The sequence below is a fragment of the Gallinula chloropus genome (genome assembly GCF_964237585.1).
Source record: "Gallinula chloropus genome assembly, chromosome: 10".
Taxonomy (NCBI): Eukaryota; Metazoa; Chordata; class Aves; order Gruiformes; family Rallidae; genus Gallinula; species Gallinula chloropus.
Genome location: NC_140095.1, coordinates 2,459,801 through 2,480,605, shown reverse-complemented (window position 1 = coordinate 2,480,605; position 20,805 = coordinate 2,459,801). Strand labels below are relative to the sequence as shown.

At 38.4% G+C, this 20,805-nt stretch overlaps 1 protein-coding gene across 1 annotated transcript in view; it reads right to left on the bottom strand.

Moving 5' to 3' along the window:
• The window catches only part of LOC311195315 (DNA mismatch repair protein Msh3-like), a gene marked incomplete at its 5' end in the record, with an annotated part of 50,573 nt that overhangs the window by 8,993 nt on the left and 20,775 nt on the right, over positions 1-20,805 (bottom strand). The window contains 2 exons of the mRNA XM_084268694.1: positions 16,038-16,195; positions 19,499-19,613. Of these exons, the coding sequence (XP_084124820.1) occupies positions 16,038-16,195; positions 19,499-19,613 (273 nt within the window). The remainder of the gene's footprint in view (positions 1-16,037; positions 16,196-19,498; positions 19,614-20,805) is intronic.

Sequence of the window (20,805 nt, the reverse complement as noted above, 5' to 3'; positions counted from 1 at the left end):
AAACCAACAAACCAACAAAACACAAACATGTACAGGAAAATGAAGTTTACAAGAGAGTAAGGCAATCACAACAGCAAACCATCAGAGCAGGAACAATACCACCCAGCCCCACCACCTCTGCTCTATTTGTCAGCACACCAGCTGCTGGAAGCAGTGACAGTTAATAGGAAAACTTCAATTTCTGCTATGGAATTTCTACTGTCTACGTTCAGAAAAATTACTGCATTCTGCCCATGACAAGTGTGCAGATATCCAATGTGGAGAGTGCCTCTTTAGTGCTGGCAAGAGATTCATCACTCCTCAGCAAATGCAATTTGGCTAGAAACCACTTTTTATAATGTCTCTTTGACAGCCAACCAAATTTCATAAAATTAAAAGCTCTTCTTCTTACAATGTTCAACACATCTATTATGTAACAGGAAAAAAAAAAGGGAGGAAGCATTATCTCTTTTCATTGCTAGGTTTCAAGTGGTAAAGATTCTTGTCTATAAACTCAGAGAAAACAACAGGGAAGCAATGTTTCCAAAAATTAATTTTGGTGGGATAAGTTAGATGATATGCAGCAGCACCAGCCAGCTTTATACAAACCAGCTAGTACAACATGCTTAACCTGCATGTGACCCCTTAGAGAGAAAGACACAGATTTCCACATCCTACACTTGCAGCATTCAAAGGGTGCTTTTTCTAATCTGCTCTCCTGAGTCAGTGCCTGCACATAGTACTGACCTTCTCCAATGCCAGTGTTCATCATTCTAGGAAGTTATCCAGTGATATTTTGTTCAAGGAGGCTCTGGAGATGTAAGGAATCTTTTTAATGATACAAGCTATGATGTCACTAGAATGAAATAGTAACTTTGTACCTTTTTTCCTTGCAGCTGAAGAATTTTTATGCAGTTAGTATCCATTTAGACCTGCACTCAACAGGCAGGAACTAATATCCCTGAACTGCGTGGCCCTGAAAGTCACCTCCAAGTCTGGTGCTCTCAAGCTTTTGATCAGCTAGAAATATCTGAGGGCTTTGAGAGTCACCCCTAAAGAGCTGTTTAGAAGGAGAAAATGTAAATTGAGGCCATGGAGGCCTTCCTGTAGCTCCTTCTCACAGCATCCTGCTCTTAAAAAACCAAAGTGTCCTGGAGACAGGGAAGACTTGCAGGCTTGATGACTACCAGTGGCACAAACCAACAGAATAACACAAAACCTTATTTTGGAGCAGAGCAGAGAAGGCTCCCAGAGAACTGCAGCTGCCCTGTGCAGCAGTCCAGGGGTGAACGTGATGACTTGTAGCTTCAAACCGAGACTGCCCCAGGGTGAGAGAAGGAGGGGGCTGGGGGGGGGATGTGAGGGGGTGGGGTGGGAGGAATTCCCTAGCAGAAAAATTAATCTGAAATGCAGACACTTCCAGTTAAGTTTTTTTTCCATGCTGCCTTTCAGAAGAAGTTATCTAACATGCTATTGGTGGGGTTGATTATAAAATTAAGAGCACTGCATGGACCTCAGGTATCATATTATTCGTTTCTGTTGGGACAAATCCCTCACAGTGCTTGTGAAAACGACCACACAGCCCAAGAGCTCCCAATGGTAACAAAAAGCAACTACATAGCACTGAATAAATCCCAGAAAACAAGACTGCAAACCCGTTCCTAAAGCCTTATTTACATACCATTGACAAAATCCTGATACTATTTATTAACTATAAAATACTTAAAGCTGAAAAATAAACTTAAATGAGATGTAGAAATATGCATTTGACTTCAAAAGTTTATCTAAAATACTTACTGGAGAAAAGAAACCTAGTGCCTATTGCAGAAGAATAAACCTGATTGGTATAGAATCTCTACACAGTGCCTCTGTCATTTTCAGGTGAAAGTATTCTGGTTTCCAGCTATGGTTTACCTTCCCTGGGATCAGAACTGAAGCCAGGCTTCATCTCAGGATGCACTCAAAGTTAAATTATTTATTCAACCAGAACAATTAACATTAAAATTACTCTTTTCTCTGAGAATATCTTAAATGTAAAGTGTAGAATAGCACTCTCTCAACACCAAGAGAGAAACTCCTGTGATTCAAGAACATTGAGAAAAACAAATAAAATAAATCCTTAAGACGAATTTACAAAAAAACCCCTTCAAAATATAATTTCAAAGTTGACTGTATTTGAACAGGAATTATTAAAATAAGTAGCTTGCAGAAGAAAGGACAACCTTGTGTAGCTCCAGGCCTGGAGGTTGGTGGCCCTGCCTGTGGCAGGGGGGTTGGAGCTCTATGATCCTTGGGGTCCCTTCCAACCCAGACCAGTCTATGATTCTAGGATTAGATGGGGTCTTGCCTTAGAGGTTATCCTATTCCTTCTCTAGTTCTCTACAACATTAACACCCTACAGTTACTACTTTTCATTTTTTTTTGAAGATCTCATGAACACTGCTTGTATCCTTTCATCTTTTGCAGAAGACACTCTAACCAGCTGAAGTGTCTGCAGAAAACAAATGCCTGTGAAAGTGGGAGCACTATCTGAAGATGATGTTCATGAGAACAGAAACACTTGTTACTGGTCCTGACATGAACAGAGGAACACAACGGTAAGATAAATCCTCTGCCACTGAACCAGGTTATTGACTTTCTGCTAGGCACCTAGCAAACAACACTTACTGAGACTTCACTGGTTAGAAATTAAAAGTAAGTTTGCAAACAGGTCTGCCAAGAAAATGAAAACAGGCATCCGAATCAGAGGATTGGCAGGCTGACTACTCTGTGTCCTCTCCTACTGTGGTACCAAGAATCCCAAACACCTTTAACCAGAACAATTGTTCAGTTTTGCCCACAAAAGAAATTTGAAACCCTGAGTATTTTAGAAAGACTCCAACTGCTAACCAGAACTTAACAGTGTTTAGTATAAAAGTAGCCCAACTTGGATATCCTAACTTCTGGCTACTTGCCACATACAATGAAAATTTATCAAGTAATTCTTTAGAAGACAGCATCTGCAAATTTCTAACTGTTCACTGGCAAGAAACTAATGCTTCACACTCCCCCACAGGGTACTGGTAAATCATTCACTTCATTTCCATGAACCTCTTACTGATTCAAACTAAAACCTGACAATTAAGAACAGTAATTTACAGAGCTGTGATTACAGAATTTAAAATTATAAAAAAACCTCCTTATCCTAATCATTGTTATCAGGAGTTTTTATTTTTGTATTATTCATGGACAACTTCTAAGAAGCAAATGTGTGCAAAGTTGCGTGGATGGCAATGTAGGAAATCAGAAGATGTTACCTTATTTAGAACAGTTGTTGAAAAGCCTGACAGAACACATTATAAATTTAATGTGAAATACATTTTTATTTTGTAAGTTATTGTAGACACATGGTATTCTCAGTCTCTGACAAATTAGTGAAAGCCTAAGATCACTAGGGATACACACTTTGTACTATCCTGGAAAGAAAAGTAAGTCCAAAGTCATTTTAATACTCAGTTTCATAGCATTTTGTAACCTTTTCCTTTGTCCCCCATATCACTAGCTAATTGAAATAGTCAACACAAGTAATCACTTAAATCCTCATTACCTTATAGACCTGGCCAACAGAGGCATGCTGCACAGGCAAGCACCCCAGAATGTTAAAAGAGATGTATCTAACAGGACTGGCTTTCAAGATGTGAACTGCATTGCTTTACTTGCTGAAAACCGGAGGACAGAAAAACATCCCTGGATTGCATTTAATAATTTGAAAGCTGAATTCACCTCAACAGACTGAATGGGACTCAGGTGGGACTGAGTTCAAAAGACACAATGCTGCTCTAGTCAGTACAGTCACTGAATGAGAAGAAGTTACTAATATCCTCTCATTTCTAATGCTTTACAAGGCAATAGAAATTCAGTTGTTCTTAGAATCACAGCATCAGACTGGTTTGGGTTGGAAGGGACACATTTATTTCTAATCCCCTGCTATGTGTAAGGACACCCTCCAGTAACCCAGGGTGCCCAAAGCCCCATCCAGCCTGGCCTTGAACCCTGCCAGGGATCCAGGGGCAGCCACAGCTTCTCTGGGCAGCCTGCGCCAGGCTCAGGCTCACAGGGAAGGATTTCTTACTTCTATCTAATCTAAATCTACTCTGTTTTAGTTTAAAACCATTACCCTTTGTGCTATCACTACTTGCCCTTGTAAGCTTCCTTCCAAAAGCTTACGTTACATTAATTAGTGAAGAACACCCAAGAAAGTTATTCTCCAAAATTCAGCAATGATACCCTCAATAATAAGAGAACTCCTTAAAAATACCTGTCACCTAAGGAACATAAATTACACACAGTTAATCTGGCAGATTTCTGCTTAATTCTAAATCTTTCCATTGTATTTTTAAAACTGGACTTGCTTGAGTGAGTTCACTTTGTCCATCCCACATTACACACAACCTTACAGGAGCTGGCTCTCAAGGCACAAGAGTCAAGCCCTCAGAGGAACAGGGAGTCTGGTAGCAGGAAGAGGATGCAATAGCTTAAATTCCACGCTCAAACATGCCAAACACATCAATGGACTGCTTTCCACAGGTCCATCAGCTTTTACATTTACTCAAACACAGAACTAAGCATTTCTTTTTCTTGCCCTGAGTGAGAAAGGTATGACTTGTTCCTGTACAGAGGCACCAAACTGAGGTTTCCCTACTGCAGTGTCTCCTGAGGGACAGATCTGCCAGCACTGACAGAGAGCACAGCAGAAGGCCAGTGCAAGGTGGAGAAGTTTATGAAAGCTGCATTAAGCAACTGAAGCTCCAAACAAGTTTACCCCAATTTTCCTACAGGAAACCATTAACACTGTATAAATGTTGTTGATGGTCACAAGGGAAAGAACAGATTAAGAGTACAATCATTTTGCTGAAGGTTAAATTACAAGCAGAGATATCCAAATTAGGGTGTTCACTTGTGAGCTGACAATATTAGCCCAAAGAAGCTGAAAAAATGGAGACAAAGAAAAACTCATCCCTAAAATATGCACAGGTTTACACTTGCTACTCTTGGATTCCAGGGAGGGAACTCGAGGTAATTAAGTTAATGTGCATATGTAGCTGAAGGATTGAGGCCAAGGGGGGATTAAAAGGCAGAAACTATAGTAACAGACTAGGGACAACAGCTGAAGTATTCAGTGCAAGTGAACTTTTCCCCTTTAAACCTGTGGACGCTATGGAAAATCCAATTCGAATTGTGACTAGGTTAAATCATATCAGGGGAGAGTTTTAGAAAGATAAATACCACTGTTCAGTGTCAGAGTTTCAACTTGACTGTTAAGAGAGCTGGTCAGCTTCACAGTCAAATTTTTGTTTGTCCCCCCTCCCCCTTGCCCACACAATACTATCACAGGGAAAGCCTTTCAATCCCTATCAGTAATACTGCAATAAGCAACAGAAGTTGTTTTATAAATCTCACTTTATGTTTAAATAACTGTCTTTTATTAACTTAAAAGGATTTTCAAGCCTGATTTAAAATGCTGCAAACAAAACAGGTGTTTTTATTAATAATTTTATCAAATGAAAGTTACATAAGCCAAAGACTGTTTTGTTAAATATTATTACATGTATACGAAATATAATCCTAACATTGGAGATTTATGTTACTATGAAATGACCAGACATGAAGCTAAATTATCTACAAATATATGTACAGCACAGCTTAATGTATTTCTACTGAGCTACTTAACACTGTCAGAAATACAGTTCAGATGTACTGTGATATGTCCAACACACATTTTTAGAAAAAAACACAGCAAATAATGTTCAACTTATTTGAACACTCACTACAACTTTTACATATTATTGTCTTTTTCAAAAAGAACATCTCCATGTGACAGAAAACAGGTTCAATGAATATTATTACACCACCTTTTTTTCCCCTTGAAAGGTGGGCATAATCTACCCCAGAGGCATCATTACAACACTGTAAATATAAATGAAAGGCCTAAGTAATTTTTGTTATCCTGGCAATAAACACAAACACAATTAAGCAAGAAACAAAATAAATTACTCTGCCACAAAGCAGTAACATTTCTGGAAGTTACTTCTGGGTTCTTGACAACTAACAAGTTCTGTTTGTCTGACTGTCATTGTTGCTTTCCAGAGCAATAGGAACAATGCTTGTTTAGCATATAATTACACGTATGCAACTGCATTGTAATAACAGTTCCCTGCTTCCTGCACAATAGATAAATTAGTGTGTATGACAAAACCAGTAAGCACTGCTATACATATACAGATACACACATATGTAATAAACATGAAAAGGTACCTTTACTTTTTAATTTTCTAGCCTTTAAGAATCTAACTACACAGGCAAATTGAGAGAATCTAGTTTTTGCATGACTTTAAATTTAAATGTTTATTTTCAGGCATAAAAAAAACTAAAAATAAACTAAAAAAAAAAAAAAGCCAACACAACCACCACCACAGTTCTAGAGAAAACCCGGCAAGACACAGACAAGTTACTCTGCTGAGATAAACCCCTCCACAGTTTCTATTCAGCACTCAGTCTCACGGTGATTTCTGCATTACATAGGATGCCCAACACTGCTGTCACCTCAAGACTTGAATTTCATAGCCTAGATTTTTATGGTAAAGGTATGAAGAAACTGACTAGCTGAATTTCAATGCCAAGTTTTGTGATTTAACTGATATTTCTAGGACAGACAGGAAGACTAATCTTCGTAATCCCACCCTATAAGCCTCAAGTAAATCAATAAAGCAATATATGGAAGCAAGGAATTTTTTAGTTTAGAAACTAGTCTTTTGAGTTAAGAACAATAAAGACTGCATGTGATATGCCAGACACTATAAGCTATTCTGGCAAATTACTGAGGAGTTTACCAGAAAGGACAAGAATTTATTATGCTAAATATGTGAATGCTCAAAACCTGTCTCAGTCCAGCCCAATGATTCTGACTGATTCTGGAGGCTGTGGGCAGCACAACAATTCTGAGAAAGACGCAGAAACCTGTAAATGGTAGTGATGTAGTGATTTCGGGAAAAGGCTTTTCCATAGATTTAAAAAAAAAAGTCATGATTATGTAATCTCTAGTGCATAATAGAATATACTATAGGATATGTTGGTTAAGATTTCTTACAAAACAGAATTAATGCAGACCCCCTCAAGGGGTGAAAAACAGTACCATCATACTCCATCCAGAGAATAAAAGACTAACAAGAAGATAGGAAAGGCACATGTAAGACATAAAAGCCCCCCAAATCTCCTGTGGTCTGCTAACCATTTTAAAATGTCATCAGTGTGCTGCTCCCTCAGCAATCAAGATGAAACACACAGAGCAGCTTTGGGTGGATGATGTCCATTTCTTTATCGTGTTTAGTGAAATCACTCTGTAGGAAGAGATTTCTAATGAAGAACACTTCTAACCCACTTTCAAGCAAGCGTGTTCCTGGACAATCTCTATCCAAATACAGCTCATCTGTGAACCAAGCAATGCATAAAAATCTAACAAGCTGCATCCTGGTTACAAACTGTTCTTTTTGCCTACTGCTGTCCGAATAGCACCATCTCTGCAGTGGAGCTCTGAAAAAATGGAGCTTGTTACTTATTATTTTAAATACAAAAATCTTCCCTCTGCTCCTGTGCACCTCCCTCCAACTGACCAACTGGTAAAACTGGAATGAAATTAAGGGCAACATTATTTGTGTAGTTCGAAAAAGCTGGGAAGAATTTTTGCCACCAGCAGCTACATCAATGGAACATTCATTTCCATTAATATTTACAAGCACTACTTTGTTTTTATTCTTAAGTGATTTACCTCAGATTTCAATTTATTGTGAAAGGCACCTGGGAAACATCTTCCACTCAATTTCCACTCAAACAGAAACGTTCTCTTTTTCCTGCTTCACATACCACTCCATCCTGTGCTTTCTGATTTTTTTCAAGATTTCTTATAAAAGGTAATCTTAAGCCTTGAAACATTTTAACCTGTGTAAAAGTAAATCATCCCCATTTAAATATCTGTAAAATTATTGAGACAGTGACAGTCCAGTGAAGCAAAGAAAAAAACAAATGCAAACATCTAAAACTGACTGCCCAAATGTTTGCTGGTTTTATGCACAGTATTTGCTTTGCATCACAGTTTTTAATTGTAATTAGATCTGTAATGATGCCATAAATATGTACATTTTATAGATTTTTTTAAAAGCTTGTCTAGAGTGAAAATAGTGAGGTTTGTCTAATAGTTTCTTTCAGCTCCACACACTCATGACAAAACTGTAGAATGAGTTTGTCAAGTTGTCAGAATTAAATAGCTGTTAAAGTACTTAGGGAGGTAACATACAAAATTTATCTATTGTGAGACCCAACCTTTTTGAAAGTCCAAAACTTAGAGAACAGACAGAATAAAACACAGAGAAGAAAGCATTATGGCATGTTTGATGGACAGCCTTTTAAGAAATGTGGATTTATAAGGGCTGAATTTTCCTGGGTTTTTTAGCTTACTTTGAAGAAATCCTTCATATCTACACCATCTTCTCAGCTTTAACAGCATTTCTTTCCAGAGTATCATCTCATCTTCTAGACAAGGTAAGGATTAAGGGCTTCAAAACAAATTCAGTTGTTTCTAAAGGTCCTTTGTATCATATGTAAGAAATTACTACAACTAGTCACAGTTCTGTCTTGTAATATACAACTATAGGTGGAATAAACATACTTCTCCTACATGGGAGAACAATGTGTCAGTCAGAAGCTGATCCCAGTTTGTTTTCTCACCTTGGCAGAGAATAGCCACACTCTGCTGTGCACAGTAGAAGACCTGACAGAAAGAATACATTATCTACACTCCCCTGAGTCTTATGCATCTCATGTTTGTGTGCTTCAGCTGATGATCATGCCACTGACAATACGTGAGATTTTTCTGGCACAAGGAAAACAACCCTCTCATCCCCAAAAGCTGGGCACACCAATGGGAAAAGATTTCTCTTCACACACCTTGCAGAAGCAGAGATACCTGCAGTCCTTGGAGGGATTATGTGAACAAGCCAACAGCTCCACACATTCTGCATTTGTGCTTGAGCCTACAGAGGTGCAGCCAGAAGCTTTCCCTTACTCTCTGGCCAGTAAATTCTCATTGTGCCACCAACTACCAAGGCTGAGAAATAAAATGGGTGAAGAGTCCATGACGGCTGTAGCACCTCATAGAAGAAATGTCACTTCAGGATGACATAAGTGCTCTTTCTTCCATCTTCATGAATCCCATTGCACGTGACTGACAAAGGTCTTTCTGCTCACAGGATGATGGAAATAAGTCACATCAGCAAGCATTGAGATGTTGCTTTTTTAGATCTAACATCAGCTCTCACTACCCATGCAAGCATGCAGTGTTCACAGGTAAAGTGTAATGGCCCACATGTCAGCTTTGTGCATTTCAGGACCAGTTAAAGGTGCTACCAGAGCAGTAGCAGAGCAAGCAATGACAAGCAGTAAGGGAAGTACAGCCACCAGCTGGCAGAACAGCACGATGCATTGAGGAACTTGGTGATGAAATGTCTTGGCCTCTAAAGCAGCTTCCTACTAACAAAGAGAGACTTAATCTCATCAGCGTCACCATGTGAAGCCAGGCATACATACAAATAATGCCATTTCTTCTTTACTCTGGAACACACAATGGAAGCTGACTGACTGACTTGTGAAGAGGACTGAAAACATGCACGGTCACTTTGTTCAAAGAGCTGAGAACACAAAAAGAGCTTTGTTTCCTTACACCTATTCTCTTTCATAGATGAGAAAGAAGGTGGGAACTACTAGGATGCCTCTAAAACAGAGTGCCACTCTGCCACAAGAAGGCTCAACTGGAATAAAAAATCCAGGCTGGAGTGATGTGCTGGTCTGTGACTGACTGGCTGTGTCTTGCTCAATGACACTGCAATGGCAAACCAAGCAATGCAGCCACCTGGGATGTCTTTTCAAGGGTAAAGCCTGCCTGTTCAGAGATGATTTCTTAGACTCGAAAAAGATCAATGAGGTGAGAGAGGCCCCTGAACTCTGTCACCACATCTAACAGCTGTGAGGACATAGCTGATGCTTACCATGGGTTGGGCCTGAAATGCAGTTTTCAATAGCAGGAGTTGATCTTCAGTTGGCAAATCTCAATAGCACTGTTGTTCCTTGTAGCAATCAAAACTCCTTCCCTTTACCAACCCCCTGATCAACTCAGAACCACCACTCCTGGCCGAGGTATGTGGCTGGAACTGGATCTTGGATGCTGGACTTGAAATAAACGACCCAACTAAGGCCAGCAGCCTGGAGGATGAATTTGCCTCATTATTTCAGTATTAAATGAGGCTGGCAGTTCTCAACCAATATAGAAAAACATCCTTTCCTTTCCTCTGCCTCCCCTCTCTCCTTATGAAAGCAAAGACCACAAATGTGTCCTGTGTGTGAAGGACAATGAGGTAGGTCTCTGAGCAGAGGTTTGAAGACTGCCTTCAAAGTCACCTTTCAGAAGCTCAGCCTGAACCTGATGCTTTCCCTTGGTTTCCATATCTGCAAACACAAGTAGGCTGTGTGCAAGCCAGGGACACACACAAGTACCTCAGCAGGAAACAGCTTCTGCTGCATCGATCAGAAGCATCAAGTTACTGTATGACGGCAACAGCTCAAAGTCAGAGGGCCTAATTTATATGGCTCTGCAACTTTGTTATGCCAAACAGACGTGTTAAAGATCAGCTGCCTGAAGATCTTTGCACTCCAGTTTTAGTTGAATGAGCAACTATTACACATGTTCAAAATCATTATACGAAGACAGACAGACAAGCCAGTGACACAGCTATGTCACTTAAGCCCAAGAACGGATTCAGGATTCCACTGTGGCCTTGTCTATAAGAAAGACCCTGTATACAGACACTCAATACAAGCCAGAAGAACAAAACCATTCCTCCCCAGCTGAGGTGAACAACTACCATCTGTTTTCACAGCATTTTCAGATACACAGGGGAATTTGAGCTGAGTATCTCCTAGCTATAGATTTAGCAATAAGGAGTGCCCTCCATGTTAAAAATACATTTAAATCATCTGTTACAAGGATAAAATGTAGGACAAAGTTCTGTAAACCTTCATACAGATCACGCAATGCACAGAGCCTCTACCAAGACAACTGCCTGGAAGTGCAGGCAACTGCGTGTCTTACATGAAGCAAAAGCATTAAACTGCTGCTTACCCAGGCAACCCACCACTATCACTCACTAACCTGTACTGCCAACCTCCACCACCTCTCTCTCTTCTTAATACACCTCCATAGACAACTCAAACTCTATATTTCTTTGCTATCATGAAGATTAAAGACATGCTGAGAATCAGTAGACAGCAGGATAACTTTCAGAAGAGACAAAGTGCACAAAAGGATAATCTACATGGATCTTACTGATGCTTCTATTTATTCCTGCAACGTTTAAGCATGTGGCACGTAACCTGCAAGAGGCAATTTCCAAACTGAAGCACAACGCAATGTATTAGCTCAGTCAACTGAAGCTGCACCTTCAACAGTAAGCCCAATTTGACTGATGGTGTTAAATGTCCTTGGAAGATGCATGTCACCAAAGTGTGACTGTGCATCTGATCACTGAATATAAGTGAAACTGCTTTTAATTCAGCACACAGGGAGAGCCAGGCAGGTAGGCGCTCTAGGAAGGAAATTCTTCTTTGTCCCTTCACCATCATCTAGAGTTGGTAGGAGTTGGCCTCTTTCACAGTATTCTTTCTAATGGCAGCTTGTGATTTAATAAATTGAGTCAGAATCTTGAATACAAGGCACTCAGTAATTTGAATTATTAATTACCTTGTTTATTTGAACACATTTTACCTTGAAGTTGTTCTAGCATTCTTATTCTCGATTTTGAAAATTGACCCTCATGAAAAGCTACTGGTGACTTACAGGTACTTTTCTAGCTCTAAGAAACTGCATTAGTAATTAAGTGAGACCTCTTTTAAAGGTCAGATGTCTTCAGCAGCTAAACATCATCTCTTCTGACCACATGATTAGGTCAACAGAATTTCTCTCATTAGTTCCTCCATATGTACATCTCCACACTTGCTTTGTCTTTCTACACAAACACAAACATGTTAATTTCCATGTTTGAATAACTGTAGTAGAAGAACAAATTGAATGTTCAAATTTGAAGCAGAAATTCAACCCATTTACTGAACGGAGAAACTTGATTAGGAATTTTCAAACATCAGAGAACTAAGTACTCAAATCACACTGAAAGTCAATATAAATTGAGCACTGATCTTTCCAAAACTACGCTAAACACAGCTTTAAATACAGCAATATGAAGAATATTTCAGTGGTTTTTTTAGTCTGATGTTATGAAGCTCGGACCACCAAACAGTAATGCAAACTTTTTGCTTACTAACAACCACTATCACCCTCTTCTCAGGTTTAGGAACAAAATCCTATCAATGGAAACACTTAAGGCTATTTTTAAGCATAAAACATGGTGAGATTTGGGAGAGTCCATCAGAGCACTCAAGATACTTACGTGAATAACACGAGCTGAATACTTTTCACCCCCACCCCTCCAAATTTTCAATTCACAGACTTGTAACAGCATATCATCTGGGCTTAGGGACATTTTGCAGTAGAAGATTTTCTCCTATTATACCTCTTTAGGATGGAATGCTCAACACTACTGTGAAATGTTCAGAGTAGCCTTAGCACTCTACTGTGTGTACACACCCAGTAATGAAGATTAATCACTTTTATTTTCACCGTACCTGTAACCAATATAATTCCTTTTGCATCTTTAAAAATGTTTAATATAATGCTGTATTTAAAGCCAGTTTAGAGAAGCTATCATACATAAATACTAGGCAGATCCAAAGGAATAACCATAGTAGCAACCTCTCCATTTCCATGGAAACCCTACTTACAACACATGATCAAATCTTACATGAATGTTAATCTCTTAAATCTATATAAATTCACACTTCAAAGATGCAGTCTACAAACAAAAGAGTCTGCAATATAAAGCACCAGTATCTCAAAAAATTTAGCAAGCAGCAGAACTGTTGGTGCTCCTTATGCACAGAACTCCTCAGAGTCAGCCTGTAAAGCATCCCTCACAGCAGGGGTGCTAGAAAACAACACACCATGGCAGTGATGAAAATAACTTGGAAACTGACATCTTCCCATGCAATGTTTTTTAAAGATTAAAAAGATACCAAAATCATCAACAACAACAAAAAAAAATCTCATTCTCCAGAAAGACATGTATGTGGTCTGGTGTGGCAGTGCAAAAAGGAGGTCAGCATAGATGTGCCCTTCTGACAACAAAACACAGAAGAAGAAAACAACTAAAAAAGCCAAACCAAAACTGGGGGCAAGTCAAGAGAAAAATCTAATAATTTCAAGCTCATTCCCTACTAGAGCAGAGTTCTTGGCAAAAGCAGAGAACTTTTTCTAAGGCTTTATACATGTCTGTTCAGTGAGAGCACTAAAGAAACAATGTAAGACATTTTGCATGGTAGCTGAATTTATTGGTTTTCTCTTCCAACCAGGCATTAAAAACTACTCATCAATTACTTCCTAGGGCTAAGAAATACTATGAGTGTAACACCACGTTAACCTAGACTTACATACTTTAAGGCCTTCCCAGAACACTGAAAAAAAACCCCAAAAAACCCTACCCCAAACTCTCAAACTAACCAAAACAGAGGTACCAACTTTCTGGACAGTCTCTGTACACGTTTTCCCTCTGAGTTGCAGAATCTGCTAAGTTTCTCCTTTTCTCATGGCAGAGAGCAAAGTTCACGATTTGGAGAAGATGTGGACAAAGCAGGAAGTAGGCATGCCCAGACTGGGGACAAAAGACCACTCTGTGGCTACTGACAATCCAACACAGCAGAACAGAAAAGAGCACTGACAACTGACCTACAATCATCAGCATGGATGATGATCACTTGGATATGTACAGCAAGGAAGGGCTATACTCCATAGGCTGAAGCAAAATGATCCAAGTATTTTAAGCATTTTTACTGAAAGAAAAGCTACAACTGGGTCAAGATCCTGTAAGAACACCACAGTTAATGCCTATCCCACCAGTACAATCAATTCCCTCAAAATACACTATACAGAAGAGAGAAGTTTAAAGAGATGCAGACAAGCAGATCCACTTACAGTCTTTTACAAACTGAAGTGACCACCCTGGATTTCTGAAGGAATGCATTACATAAGCTCAGCTTCTTTTCTATTTTTTTATCCTTCCTGTTAACCTTTTAACTAATGCATGACTCTTCCTATCTCAATGTATGTTCAATTTCTTCTTGATTAATATTGAGCCAATTAGCTTACTCTTAATTGCCAGCACAATGACAAGATTTTAAGTAATTCTTTACTATATTCATCTGGTGTTTGACACATTTCACATTAAATGAAGAATGGCATATCTAGCTGAGCTTCCAAAGCTAATTTAGACAAGGGAAAAAAATAAATCAGTCAATCCCCTGTGTTAGAATTTGTCTGGGCTCCAAATTAATGGTCTGAAACCTCAGTCAGTAAGTAACATGCTCTGTGTCTGCTTGGCTTGAAACCTGAAAGAACAAATTCTATCTTCAACCACACTACATTATCAGAACAGATCTGAACAATATCAATAATGTAGAGAAAAGCCAAGTAGAATCAGAGAAATGCAGTGCAGAACAGGTGGAACTCAGATACATAAATTTCAAGGTACTGTAGAGGATAAGAACCGATTTATTCTCTTTCTAGAAGGTACAAAATGAAATGGCATGCCCAGTGACTCTGTCACATTTCTTAATTTTTCTGCAAAAATAAGCAATTACAGCCAAATAAAAATAGAGAAAAGGGGAGATTAAGCTTAAGAGTAACAGACCTTTGCAAGTATGGTTAGAAATTGTCAGTGTGAACACAAGATAAGTACTCTGTTCACTTACAAAGGAAAACAAAAATAATGTTCAAATTGTTAATAATGTTGTAATTTTTTTCTGTAAAGTAATTCAGATCTTGTGTGTCCTATATTCCCTTGAGAAAAGCTCATCCAATCAACCAGTCAATTACTTTCAACGCAGGACAGGGAAAAAGGTAATCATTTTGAATTTTCAGCTCCAATTAATTTTATAAAGATAACAGAAATTGTTTTCTAATTTATTCACCTGCTTAGCACCAAAGTGCATCAAAGCACAACTGCATTCATTTTTGTCATGACACAGTGAGGCCTAAGAACATATCATCATTATATGATGAAGCAATCCCAAATGACCAGTATTTAGATTCCTTGTAAAATTAAGAAATGCACTCTGCCATCACAGAACTAGAATTTCAGAAAAAATAATCCTACTACAGATATATAATTGTTGTGAAAATTAAAACCACAAATAAGTTTCCATCTCCAGTACCACCAGTAACACAGAACTTCTGCTGATTACAAAAACAGACTAAAAAAAGGGGGGGAAAACCAGCTGGATGATCCTTGGCAAACATTAGACAGTAAAATAGGGAAGTTTTGACTTCAAAAATTACTCAGCACTGTCCTGAAAATGAGACATGTTAAGTGAAATGAACTGCCATTATTAATTTTTTTAAAATACCTGAAGTGTGTTCAAGACTGATAGTACAGAAAGGACAAAACCCCAAAATTCTCAGTGTCAAATACTGTATGTACAACTGTGCTGCCCTGCAGAAACCGATCTGATTTTTAGAGGTGACAGTATTCATTTTAGGGGAAACATCATTTGGCTATCACCTGGCAGAATAAATTTGGCTGAGGTGTCCATTCAGACACATGATGTTCAATACCTGCATCTTAATCAAGAGAGACACATTAACATTTTTATCCTTTAGAGATTCAAAGACTCCAAAACAAGTACCATAGCTTAGCAGGAAATCAGAACCAAAACCCAACAACCAATGCACGTATTTAAAATGAAAAAGGGAAACATCAAATATAAATTCTAAAGCTCTAAGTGAAACATTAAATTATACTTGGATGTGCACACACATGCCCCACCACAGTAACATTTTCATAAACATACAGCAAAGTTTGAAAGATTACCTGGTAAAAATACCATCCACAATACCAATCGTCGACTCCTCTGCGGGAACATAAGAACCAATCTGTGCCATGACTGTGATCAATGCAACTTGCTTTATATATGAACTCTTTCCTCCCATGTTGGGTCCAGTTATTATCATGACCCTTTCACCATCTCCCTGGAAACATAAAACATTGGTGAAACATATTGTCCTGCACATGGTGCTGTTCTAAGAAAGGCTGCTGAGTGTATGTGCCTACAGGGATAAAGGACAAGCCCTCAGGACACAGTCTGTAGTTGAAAAAGCTTCCTTCACAGCATTCAGTTTTCAAGAGTTTATGATGCCACGTATCAAAAATCTTCCTAAGTCCTCTCCAGGCTCATAAGAGAGGAGCATCACTATCATCTTTCATTATTCTTGAGCAAAACAAAGTGAGGAGAACCTTCTTGGTCCATCAAGGAACCAAGAGAATCCATGAAGCATCTGTACAATTTCATTTGAAGGGGGAACTTCACCAGCTTTCAGCACAGCCAGTGCTGTCCTAATTTGGATTCTGCTCCAGTTAAGGAGTTCTCATTGCCAAATGGGGGGGAAATCTGTCAGCCAAAGATCAGACCTAGACCCCTTCATAACTGCTTGCCTTGGTACAACACACACACATTCAAACAGAAGGGCTACAAGAAGAAATCAAGACATTTTTGAGTTTGGCAATACGTGACTGCAACACAGATATTGTGAGCAGATTGTATCCAATCTCTGATTGACTGGTGCATCCAACCACTGAAATCTTACAGAAAAATGAATCAGATGCAAGAGCTTGTCTCAGCTGTAAAAGTCCCTACAGTACTGCTGTAGGTCTATGGCTCCAGAGTAAAACTGTCATCTTCTGGTGGAAGACAGTTGCTAATACAAAATTAAAACTCATCAATGAGTCTATAAAGCCTTATCACAGCCTGCATCAAAACTAGGAAATTAGATTATGCAAGGATGTTGAATAACTAGAGTTTTTACTTTCTACTACATACATACAATGAAATCCAACAACTGATGAACTAACCAAAAGTCAGCATATTTCACTGCTCCACAGGCGGGGCATGTCAGACAGGACAAGCATAATGAACATTAGACACACTACTTAGGGAAGTTGGAACTGACCAGGCACTGTGATGACAACAACATATCTCTGAGGAATAAACATGATTATCTTTACAGGGATTTCATTTTGTTAAGAGGGAGGCAAATAAGATTTATATGTCACATGTCATAATCCACATCATAGAAAAGATGGATGGAATCAGTCTTAGGTCAATGCAGAAAACTGTTTAGCTTTTGCTGGAAAAAAAAAAACCCTGTCCATAAGGAAGTCACAATAAAGTCAAAACCCAAAAAATGTCATTATCAGGAATAAAGAATGGAAGTAATAACATGCATATGACTACATGAGAACAAAACTCACAACATTCTAGTCTCTGAGGTGTAGTTTCAATACAGCAACTGAAACTTCATCAGGACCACCATTTGGCTCAACACAACAGAATTACAGATACTTAAATCCAGGATGAGTTAATCTGTTAGAACCCACAAACTTCTTCCATGTGTTTGGTATCCCTCTGGGGTCCCTCCAGCCATGTTCTGACACTGGTGGCTGGCTTGCAAAGCCAGCTTTCAGAAAGAACATATGCTGTAACATCAGACCAGAGAGCCCATCTGCCCTTATAATTGCACAGAACCATAAGCTAACATCTTAGTGGAATTTATGGATGAAGTTAGAATTTCCATGAATATTTGGATGAGAGAGGGAGAACTGAAAAATAAGATGTTTATTTCAGGGCACTGCAAGAAAGCTTTTCCTAAAGTTAGTTATTTGACAACATTTCAGCTGAAAACATGACAGCAATTGCATTTTACTGTTGATTCAAATACATCAGCTTAAAACCAGACACGTTTTAATAAACTGGGTTCCCACCTACCTCTCTCAAAAAAGACAGAACTCTAACAGTAGAGGCAAAAACGATTCCACCACGATCAGCTGATTTTGTAATATTCAGTATTTAGAAAGCCAACATAAGAATGGGGCTAACAGGGGAAAGTGCATGATGATTACTGAATGAAATGATGAGTTTTCTGTAAATGCCATCTGTCGTTTGTTTGGAGTTGACAAATAATTTTGAAAACATTCCCTGATGTATTGCACAATATCTGTATCATTGTTCAGTATATAACATGGTTTAAAAATATCTCCAGAGAAATACATACACATTTGAATGGTATTTATCACAGCCCATGCTCCACACTGACATACCTTTTATATATCAACTGTATGAAAAAGCAGTTACGTGTACACAGTTCAGTGCATTTTTTGTATTAAGAACAAAAACACAGTATTTAAAAAAAGGTTCAGAAAGGTAAATATTTAATAAAAAACGCCAAAAGGGCATGCCACTTAAAAAAACAAATTTAGGTTTTGATGAAAAAAAAAGGAGGAAACAAAATAAAAGATGTTTATCAGAAACAGATTAAGTGAAGTAAAATATGACAATATTTCCTACCTGTGGTAATTGTGTATTTATAGCAATTTTAGGTAATGTAGGTCATGCAATTTAGGTAATGTTGCATAGAAAATGTCAGGAAATAACCTACCCACTTTCTTTGACGACTTGGCAACAATAACAAGCAAGAGTCTTACTACTTCTCAACATCACTCTCTATTGCAGAAAACAACAGCCAGAAGGAGACTTAGGGGCAACACACTGCCTGCAAGCTAAGCATGGGGGATCTTTAGCATATGTTAATATGAAAGGCTTCTTCCAACCAGTGTGCAATCTACAAAGAATGGACTTGCCACTACACAGTCAAGAGTCAGAGCTCCAAATCTGCTCTGTCAGATTAAAAAAGGCTGCATGAAATCAATACCTCCAGAAAGAAAGGAAAACACATAGTAAAGTAATACCACCAAAAATGATCTGAGCTATCTTAGAACTGTCTTGGAAAGTGAGCCTGTAAGACATGGAAACATTTGTTGTGCATTTGAACATTAAAAAGTTCCACTAATCTCACATAAAGTTATGACAAAATGTAGACTTCTTCTGATAACACTGGTAAAACCCCTGGAATTATTAATTTGTTTTTCAAAAAGAGCCACTTTAAACTTTTATTTTCCTAGTTTTGAGATCATCTGTTTTAGCTTAGGAAGGGATTGGTTGGACTTGATGATCTTCAAAGGTCTTTTGCAACCCTGTGATCCTGTGATCTTTCTTAATGCCGTGAAAAGCGAACAACGTTGTAAAGAGAGTGTCTGGCTGCTAGATAGCAGAAAAAGGACACAACAGATGTGATCACATCTAGCCATATCTCTCTGAAATGCAACCAAGCAGAAAGCTGTATGATTAAATTATTTATTTTAACTTCGTGGCCAGGATGCAGATGCCAAATTCCCCCCCTTGGATGATGCTGAAGCTCAAACCATTTCTCAGTACTTACTGAAAGGTTAGTGGTATTTGGAACATACTGATCCTGTTCTCCCAGTAGCACATCAATCACAGGGTGCCTCCCATTTTTTATAATTATTTCTCGACGATTATCTTGCACAGTTGGTCTGCAGAAAGGAAGAGACATTAATTTCAACATTCATTGTAACTGATTACTTAGAAGTACTGCAGCTAAAGCCTGAAGAAGGGTAGGAAAAAAATAGAAATGACAAAAATTAATTAATGCTGTCAAATATTTCTAAGGACTTCCCTGGTTTCATTCAGTGATAAAAAAGTATTAGCAGATTGGGTAACAAAATTTTAGAATTCTTCATTTTTCCACTCCCTAGGGAATGTTTCGTTTGTTTAGTTGTATTCTAAAGGAATACTAGGAACTACAAAATGAAAAAGCAGTAGCAAAAATACACAAACTGGAGGGGACTGCTTTCTTCCCACCACTACAGTGGCTTCTGCAAGTGCCACCTTTTGCAGACACATTTCATACTCTCAGAATGATCTTGCTGAACTAGTCCAACCTGCTACTGCATTAAACCCTAACTAGTGTGGGGAGTGGAAAAATAATTGTCCAACTTTGTATATTATGACTGATAACACATTAAATGATATAAATCAAAGAGTACAGTATGACAGAGCTGTAACTCTCCTATAAACATTAGCAGCTCTCATAATGTGACAGCAACTCCCAAACATATGAGTCATCAAACCATAACAGTCTATAGAAAGAGCTTACTATTTAAGTTGACATACTGAAATGACAGTACCTTTTCAGAGATTAGTATGCAAACCAGATCAATACTACTTACTTTCTTCTCTCATCTCCAAACCATGTAAAAAGTTTTGCCTTTAATGCTTCCACCTTAGCTACAAATTTATCTATGTGTCTAGTCATACATGTGTAATTCCACGTTATACATCTTCACATCAACAAAGTTCTACCTCCAAGAGCTGTGTGCTCTTCACAGAGAGAAAAATGCAAAAGAAGCATGTTCCACTAAATTATGACTGTGATTTCCTTTTGTTCTCTTGCAACTTAAATTTACTTTTTCATTGCAAACTGAAGTGCAGCATTCAATGGAGAGGTAAATGTGGTGTCATGTCTCAGCAACATTTTGTTACACAAGAAGTATAATCACTCTGAAATAAGAGCAGTAATTTAGGAAAGTGACGACAGCTGAGTAAAAGAGTAATACTGGAATAAAGACACATATTTTTTTTACTGGAAATTAACTAACACTTTGGATGGACTTTAGAGGGGAGGGAAGAAAAGACGCGAGGAGCGTGATTTTTCCTGAGTGGAAG